This window comes from Notothenia coriiceps, unplaced genomic scaffold, assembly GCF_000735185.1.
Source record: "Notothenia coriiceps isolate Sejong01 unplaced genomic scaffold, NC01 NC01_scaffold00020483, whole genome shotgun sequence".
NCBI classification, from domain to species: Eukaryota; Metazoa; Chordata; class Actinopteri; order Perciformes; family Nototheniidae; genus Notothenia; species Notothenia coriiceps.
Genome location: NW_011353184.1, coordinates 150,135 through 159,444, shown reverse-complemented (window position 1 = coordinate 159,444; position 9,310 = coordinate 150,135). Strand labels below are relative to the sequence as shown.

At 43.0% G+C, this 9,310-nt stretch overlaps 1 protein-coding gene across 1 annotated transcript in view; it reads left to right on the top strand.

Annotated features, from left to right (window-relative positions):
• The window catches only part of LOC104952776 (Down syndrome cell adhesion molecule-like), a 107,770-nt gene that overhangs the window by 87,336 nt on the left and 11,124 nt on the right, over positions 1-9,310 (top strand). Inside the window, exons 10-11 of the mRNA XM_010779651.1 lie at positions 2,784-2,963; positions 3,704-3,722. Coding sequence (XP_010777953.1) covers positions 2,784-2,963; positions 3,704-3,722 — 199 coding nt within the window. The remainder of the gene's footprint in view (positions 1-2,783; positions 2,964-3,703; positions 3,723-9,310) is intronic.

Genomic DNA, 9,310 nt, shown 5'->3' with positions numbered 1-9,310 from the left:
GGGGGGGGAGACACGGCTTGTATCTCCTTCTCCGTTTATCCAACATCCTCTGTGTCCTTCTCCAGATTTCAGTGGGGATAGTTGTTATGCTAGCCACCATGCTAGCTGGCTTTAGTGTGATCAGCTGTCCCTGGTGTAAACAACGCAGACATGCCGTTTTAGTGGCGTAGATGCACAACACTAGCAACTCAAAAACAACAAACTAAATATCTCTAGAAGAAAGTTTAGAGAGGGCACAGCTTGATTAGTTGTTAATAGAAATGACTAACAGAAAAAGTAAGATCAAAACGATCGAAACAGAAATGTATTGTGAAAATATTGAAAATCTAGCAGGAGCAACTGCAGCACGCACAGTTGGCGCATACTGCAGCAGTCACATATTCTTACCACATTGTATTCACATCTCTCCTGGTGACTTGTAATATGTTGTGCAGGAAATCAGTCAGAGCACAGAGGCAATGAACATCCCCTCCAACAGAAATCCTATCCAGGGAAGGTGGCTTGGGAAGCTATCGTGTAATTTGTTGTAGGCCAGAGTGCAGTTTGTCCAGAGAATGGCTGTCTGGCATGATTTCACTAGCTAAGCGCCAGATGAGTGTCTCTGGGAGATATGGAGCAGTAAGTAAAGGTCAACCACTATTAGCATAACGACTAGCTCCATTTGGATATGCAAAATCCATAATTCAAGGAAGAACACACACATCTCTCTCTCGCTCTGTTTCTCTCCAGGGGAGCAGGAACAAAGTCACCACTTGACCCTTTGCTTGCCACGGCCACTTGACTGCATTTTAATTAAAAAGCAAAAACCCACAGCGCACTAAATAGCCTAATCTCTACACGCTAACTTTAACACAAGCTAATGCAGCGTCTGGCTCAGTTCACACATGTGTTTAATACTACATGAGCGAGGTGCAGTACAGTGCTTTATCTCTATAGGAGCAGACATTTGCTTTATAATTCATTGTCACTGACATTTCCTATAGATTTAAATGCCACCATTGCAGAATGAGATACTGTATTGTTTGACAATAGAACAAGAGTGATGATATCGTTCTCTATTAAAAAGATAGGTATTAATTACACGCAGGCAGAAGGCCAGAATATGTCAGAGATGTCCAGTCCAATTCTTTCACAGATGCTTCAGTGATGGATATCAAGTGTCAGTCCTATTGGGCTATGGAGAATTGGGAAAATATATTTGCAGAGTAACTCCATCCATCCATCCATCCATCTTCTCCCGCTTATCCGTGGTCGGGTCGCGGAGGTAGCAGTTCCAGCAGAGAGCCCCAAACTTTCTTTTCCCTGGCCCCATCAACCAGCTCTGACTGGGGGATCCCAAGGCGCTCCCAGGCCAGCGAAGAGATATAATCCCTCCACCTGGTCCTAGGTCTACCCCTCGGTCTCCTCCCAGCTGGACGTGCCTGGAACACCTCGCCCAGGTGGCATCCTAACTAGGTGCCCGAACCACCTCAACTGGCTCCTTTCGACGTGAAGGAGGAGCGGTTCAACTCCGAGTCCCTCCCGGATGACTGAACTTCTCATCTTATCCCTAAGGGAGACGCCAGCCACCCTGCGGAGAAAACCCATCTCGGCCGCTTGTATCCGCAGAGTAACTCAAACCAGAAAAATAGGAGATACTGAGTCCCACGCTTAAAGACAATTTGAGCTAAATACCAGGTCGTGAGTGTGTTAGTGTTGGATCTGACCAAAAGTGATGTTTATGTCTGAATTCTGAGGAAAAAGTCTAAATTCTGAGATTAAAGTCAGTGATCAAATCACAAACACTTTTCCCACTTTGCCTTAATCTCAACACACTCTTCAGTGATGGTAATAGATTGTTAAATGTCTGTGTTCTTGTATCTTGTCTTCATATTTGTCCTTGTTGCTGTTGCAAATGGAGCTGCTGTGATGCAAGCAACTTGATCTGACCATGAAGTATTATCGTCATCATATCCAGGCCTTAAGGATTAGTCTGTCCTCGTCCAAGGCCATATATGCAGTCATTATAACACAAATAAGAAGAATAAACCCAGACACACAGGGATAAATGTTCAAAATAAATACCGACTCGCTACATCTCTGAGGCTCTCAGTGCTGAAGGCCAGCAGCAACGAGAGGCCTCTGTGCTCTCTGCCTGGTGTTCCTCTGCACCAATCTGCTGTCTTGTTGAACATGAGCATTATGTCTGTAGTGATTGCATCACAGCAGCAGCTCGGCCTGTTTCCCTGTGCTCAGCAGCTGCTTGGCGGTTTAAGGATTTAGGCCTGGTGTTAAGAAACATGTTTACAATCCTCGCTTAATCTGACGGGCTTTGTCATAAAATCTGTAAACACAGACGCATGGTCAAATGAATGTGCACGCAGACACACACTGCTTACCCGCAAGCACTGTGTACCGTGTTAGGGTTATACATAGTTTTCTATACTGAAAATTACGGGTTTATATAGACTGGTATAAGAATGAGTCTTAGAAATCTGAAAATGTGTTATCATTCGACCACTTCCTGTTCCATATTCTCTATGGCTTCTTTATGTCTTTGATTACCACAAGCTGAAGAGATTGATATGCTGAATTTCCTGCTGAACGAAATGTGTCGGCATCATAAAGGTGTTTGCCACAGATCTCATTTTTTGCAGTATTACAAAATCCCATTGCTTGCCAAAATATGTCATGACTGCACGGACTGTACGGACTTTATCAAGACTTCGATAGTATACTCTGTTTAAATGCTTATTCTGTCATTATTAACGTTCAAAATGTTTTGTGTCTTGCTTCTGTCCCAGGTGCGGGTGTCCCTCAGTTCCAGCCCATCCCTCTGAACAGCGGCTCTCGAGTGACGCTGTTGAGCAACGGCTCTCTGCTGATCAAACACGTGCTGGAGGACGACAGCGGCTTCTACCTGTGTAAGGTCAGCAACGACGTGGGAGCTGATGTCAGCAAGTCCATGTACCTCACCGTCAAAAGTAAGAGCCTGCGTCTGATGCACGATCAATAACAGCTGATGGGAAGTAATCATTGTGTATTTTAATGTCTGGGGGTTGGTGCAGCGCGCGAGTAGTTTACAGATATCTGTACTCCTCGTAAAGTTGATCGGCCCGAGATTGAACTTGTTAAAGTCGAGAAGGAAGCGAGATGCACATCAGCATATTCAACACACAAGCTGTGCAAATGTGGAACAAACTGAGTCTGAGAGGTACAGATTCTGGCACAGTCTGTCTTACTTTCACTGACCTAAATATATTGTGATGAACCATTTACTTGGTGAAATGTTCTCTGCTTTTAAGCTCCTGGATCTTTAATACCCCCTCTTAAAAACCCCCCCCCCCCCCGAAACACCTCCATTGGACTCCTTTGTTTACTTACGGAACATAGTTACATCACTTTGTAGCACTCCAACTCCGACTATTGGCTAGCGCTCCAACACATTGTACATGATAGGCTGGACATCTCTAAGTGGTTGACTTATCACAAAAGTGCTGGCCAGCTAACCAATCAGAGCAGACTGGGCTCTGGTTTCAGACAGAGGGTGAAAAGAGGTGCTGCAGCACAGGCAGTATGAGAAAAGTAAAGAGCTTTTTGAACAGGGAAACATGTAGAGACACAAAATACTAATATGCCATGGTTTTGTTGTTGTTTTTTTTTACCTAGGCAGCCGACATATACCTACAATTAATGACTTATTTCATTCCTCGTTTGTTTGTAGGAACACCAGATACCCATATGTATGCACAAGCTTTACAATATGTATTCATAATATGTCCCCTTTAAGGAAATAATTAAAGGGGTTATGAAACTGACTTATTCATGAGTGAGATGACAACAAATAAACAAACAGCGTAGGACAGAAAAGTGGAAACATGTCCCTATTCAGACTGCTTATTGTCCCGTTACTAAGTGTGTTTTTGTGTCAGTTGCAGGCATGTCATTGTCCCTGACTGAAGGTCTCCTGCCTCTAGTGAGCATTAGCATGTAGCTCCCCTATAGCGCTACGAGTGTCTCCCTATGTTCATGGCTCTTAGATGCGAGAGGGGCTTATTCTCCCTGAGCTACTGTTTTCAAACTGGAGCACGAGGAGCCCCGCTGACAGGCACACCTCTCTCTATCCCTTCTTCTTCTGTCTCTCTTTACCAGCCTAGAGGCTCATATGCAGAACACAACTGTGTTAAACATGTACAGAACCTGACATTTACAAGGGACACAAACTTCAAAGTGATGGGGTGGAAAGTAGCTAACTGTCCCTGACTTCTGACCTTTCTTTAAAAAAAAAGGAATCCAACAAAAAATGAATTCCTTCTAGAGAGATGTGCACTTGTTATCATTAATATCAGCTGGCATGCCGTGGATATCCATGTGTCACTGTAATTAAGCCTCGCAGTGTACGAGGATGGGAGCTGTGTGAAGCCGTCAGTGCTGCAGCTCCAGAGAAAAACACGCTGGCTGTGTTTTCATAGGTCAGTCTGCTGACTGTGGCTCCCAGTTGCTATGCAGCGAGTTGACCTATGGCTGTGCTAACCTTTTTTTCTTCCATTTTCCTCCAAGCGAGAGCAAACACTGAGGCTGCAGCTACACAACACTCCACTCTCAGCAGCACATCCAACTCCAACATTGATTTTTAAGACATGTTTTATTAATCCTTTATTATCTTTATTCTTTATTTTGTCATACGAACATAGCTGCAGTGTAGTTATGCTGATGAACATCTTAGGTCACAGGCTCCTCCAACAGTGCAACACAATAACACAGATAGACAGAAACATATAGTGCAAGTCAATAAAAAAAGAAAAATAGTCGAGGCGTGTGGCGCAGTGGAATAGTGCGTTGGTGTTCGGATCAGGGGAGCACAGGTTCAAACCCCATTGCAGTCAGCATGTCGTCGTGTCCCTGAGACACTTCACCCCAAATTGCTCCTGTGGGGATTGTCCACAGTATTGAGTATGTAAGTCACTTTGGATAAAAGCGTCTAACAAGTAACATGTAATGTTTAAAATGTTTTGAAATAGTGAAATAAAAGTCTATATGCAAGTTATTGGAATACGATATATTAGAGAAATAGATACATAATTTCTAAGTAGCAGATGAATGTTATGGATGTTGTTTCAGCAGTTCAGGTGTTTTACAGTCTTATTGCCTGTGGGATGAAACAGTCCCTGAGTCTGGTGGTTTTAGTCCTGATGCTGCGGTAACGCCTGCCAGACGGCAGCAGACAGAGCAGTTTGTGGCTGGGGGTGATGGGGGTCTTTTATAATATAAAAATATAATAATTTATCATTCCAACTAATGAAAAGTACAAACATGCAAAGTCTTGTGTAATACAGGGTGTTTTAGCTTATATAACTGGGCTGTTAAAGAGGACATGTCATGCTCATGTTCAGGTTCATATTAGTCTGTTGTGCCTCTACTGTAACATGGACACATTTATTTGTCTCATACTGCCTTTGCTGCAGCACCTGTTTTCAACCTCTGTCTGAAAAAACTAATACTTCAGACTCACCAAAACATACTGGTTTGGTACAGAAACTCTTGAAAAAATCAAAACATAATCATGTAATATATTTTTCAATGATAATAAGAAAACAAATGAAAATGATCAACTCTCCTGTATCGTGAATCACATCGCAATCTTTTCCAAATGGTGCAACCCTAATAGATACTGAAGCTAAGACTGTGGTTTCACTGAATATGGATGAAAAACATGCGAGTGTCTTTCTACACTCTGCCCATTTACTCCTGAATGAAGTGTCTCTTGCAGTGTCATTTCAAACCTCTCAGTCACTTATAACTCGGTTAGCATTGACGTGTCATCTTCACCGCTGGAATAACTGACATTACAGGAAACTGCTGCGAGTTCTTTGGGCCTATGATCAACCTGTGTGCTGCCATTGGCTGCTCGGTCATGACCGCACATGCTGGCTCAGCCACACGCTTGTCACTCGTCAACAGATCACATTTCATGCCCTTTAAACCCCAAACTGTACTCGAACACTCAAGACGCTTTCTGTAAAAGTGTACTTACTCGCATGACTGGTTTGAAAAGGAGAGACCATTACTGTGCACACCATCATGTCCATTTCTGTGTGTGTGTGTGTGTGTGTGTGTGTGTGTGTGTGTGTGTGTGTGTGTGTGTGTGTGTGTGTGTGTGTGTGTGTGTGTGTGTGTACAAATATATTTTACTTCTTACTTAGGCGGGTTCCACTTCTTGTGTTTTTGCAATCACATCTGTTTTTATTTGTGTAACCGTTCATGGTGCATTGTGTTCATTCTGCTTGCATGCATCGTGTGTGTGTGTGTGTGTGTGTGTGCGTGCGCATGTTAGGAGACACTGGAACTCTTGAGTGCATTTCAGCCTCATTTAAATCCGTCAATACTTCAATTAGAAGCCGGCGAAAAAGGCTCAAGGGAAGAGCAGTCGGCGTGTTTCTCTGCTTTATTTGCACTCTCTGGCTATCTTTGTTTCCAGCAATGTGAGGAAGATTAAAAAAGATTACACATTATCTGTTTCATTTTATATTCTTGTTTGTTTGCCTGCAGCTGTGTGTATCCTCCAAGTACCTCCAAGCGCCATAAACAATAATAATAACAAAAATATGTTAGTTGCAACCATAGGCTTCTACAAATGAGTAGCTGCTTTTGTTTACCGCTGTTATGGGCTGAAAAATGACTAACGATTAATTGAGTCAAATTGTTTCAAATTAATTTTGCCTCCCTCTTTAATGGTCTTATTATTTTAGCTGCCGCACTGACAGTTCACAACTAAGATCATTAGGTAACGTGGCTTTGAAAAGTACCAGTTTGCATATAAAAGATGTTTTTGAAACCACCAACGGCTCAATTTCAGACAAAAAATCACCCATAATGCATGTCTCTGAAAACCCATTTTTGTAAGATTGAAGCCTCCTCCACACATCCTCACTTCCTGTCTGCACCTTTCTGTCTTTGTTCCCCTTACCTCTCCCTCCCTCTATCACCCCACAGCTTTCCCTTTCTCCCTTGTCTCCCCTCTACCCACTCACACTTTCTCCTCTACCCGCCCCCGTTTTATTACCAGGCCCCTGTAATATCGCTGGATATTAAAAAATATACATCAACCGAGCAATTATGGGCCATCAAAAAGAATAGGTTTAGCCCCGGGCCCTGCGACTGCTTCACGGTAGCTGCATGGAGATGAGATTAGGAGGGAGCGAGCGAGTAGCCTCACAGCGGCTCGGGACACTCAAGCACGACCGAGATCTGGGAAGATTGTAGAACATTTTAGATACTGCTGTCTACATCACATGGTGTAGGTCTTGAATACAAAAACCTGTTTCATTCACACACGTCTCACAAATCAACATACAAGGTCACGAAACATCTCAGATGAATTCAGATATGCATATTCATCCGAGAATGTGCTCATACATATGAACAAAAGCAGAAAATATTGTAATGCACATATGATTTTATTCACACATTAACACGCATTGCTTGCTGTCATTATGTTCTTAGCAAGCACGAGCTCTGTCGATGTTAACTTCCTCTGCCAAGGCCACAGATTTAGTCGGAGAAAATAGCCCCCGTTAAGGAGCAATAACATTTAGAGAAGGGGCTGAGAAGACTCTTTTAATAGGACTCACTTAAAATTCATAGTTGCCATGCAAAATAAATCAGCGACTTCCTGCGCGGGGGCAGTGGGAAAGGGGATGATGGTGCGGGGAGCGAGGGAGAGGGAGGGGCTGCGAGTGAATAAGAGATGAGGTTTAAACGTTGGCAGTCCCAGGCCTGACACATTTGATCATGTCAGGGGTGGGCGGGGGTTGAGGGTGCACGAACACACAGACACACACACACAAGTAGCACCCCTTTTAGATTTGTGTTGGCTTCATCAAAGAAGGAAATGTTCTGTGAGAAAAGAAAAGTTGGAAACATGTTGAAGAAGTCTGCTCCTGTGGGTTTATTTGTTTGTGTGGGATTTGTGTTTGTGCAAGCGCTCTTAAACTTGATATCAATTTACATTGGATATAAATTACAGACCAACAGTTACATGGCTGGTGTTATTTTTAGATAACACAGATGTACTGGTAGACTCATTCCAGAGACAGGAATCATGTTAGCATTGTAATTGTGAGCGTGCTAGCCCAAAGCACCTCTGTACCCAAGAACATGAGTAGCTTAAGACTCTGAAGGATATCTTTCCTAACTACTTTTACTTGACCTTGATGGAAAACTGAACAAGGTCAAGGAAGGTGTGAAGGAGACTTAATAGCAAAAGACAACTGTGGTGCTACGAGAATCAGAGTGCATTTACACAAGGCTACATTAGTAGGCGATGGTGGATGTTATTGACGTGCATAACTTAAAAGAGGACTCTGCTCATTCTCAGGTTCATATTTGTTGGGAGTGTGTGGAGGGAACACAGGGATTTGAGCATTCCCAGACCATTTACATGCACCAAAACCTGTATAACACACTACAGCAGGGATGGGCAAATGGCGGCCTGATACCGTCCACTAGACTCCTAGTTACGTCGCGAGCTGCGTGCATGATTTCGTTCGGGAGCCAAATACCGCAAAAATAATCTGTTTGTGTGTATTCTGTTTGTTTCCCGGGGAAACCCTCACAAGAAACACCGGCTGTTGTTATGCCTGCTGTGACCTTAAGTTACCTCTTGTAATTATGCCTTTACAAGCTTCAAAGTTGTATTTATTCTCTGAATTTGGCGAAACAAGTTTAAGACTTTTTTTATTTGAAATTAGATGAAAACAAACTGTCACGGGCCCTGCCGTGTTATCTATGATTACTACGCTTTTCATTCATCATTTCAGCAGGAGGGAGGGGGAGCGGCGCTGAGGAACAGCAGAGTGCGGGTTGACAGGTGTCTGTGTTGACATTCCACTTATTGTGTGTCAGCAGAGACTGGCTACAAGTGCTTAGCTAGGTTCAAGTTAGACAACTAATGTCTGGGTTAGTGTTCATGACTTCATGTCATCTTAATGGTTAATCTGAATGAACACACATTTTCCGTGCTTTCCAATAGTTTAAAATAGTTTTATTCCACTGTTAAATAACCTGTTCAATACAAACATGTCACTTGTAGAAATTAAATAACATTTCTGTGAACTGATATTTGTTTAGTGAGCTTATTAGAGGATGTTCTCTGAAAGATTGTAAAATCTCAATGAAGATGTCAGACTTAGTATATTTGTTAATAATTACATACAATACATGGAATTTGTGTGTGTGTGTGTGTGTGTGTGTGTGTGTGTGTGTGTGTCCAAGGGAGAGGGACATCACGTCCCTACCCGTTGACCTACCGACCACCCCGGTGTATTACATA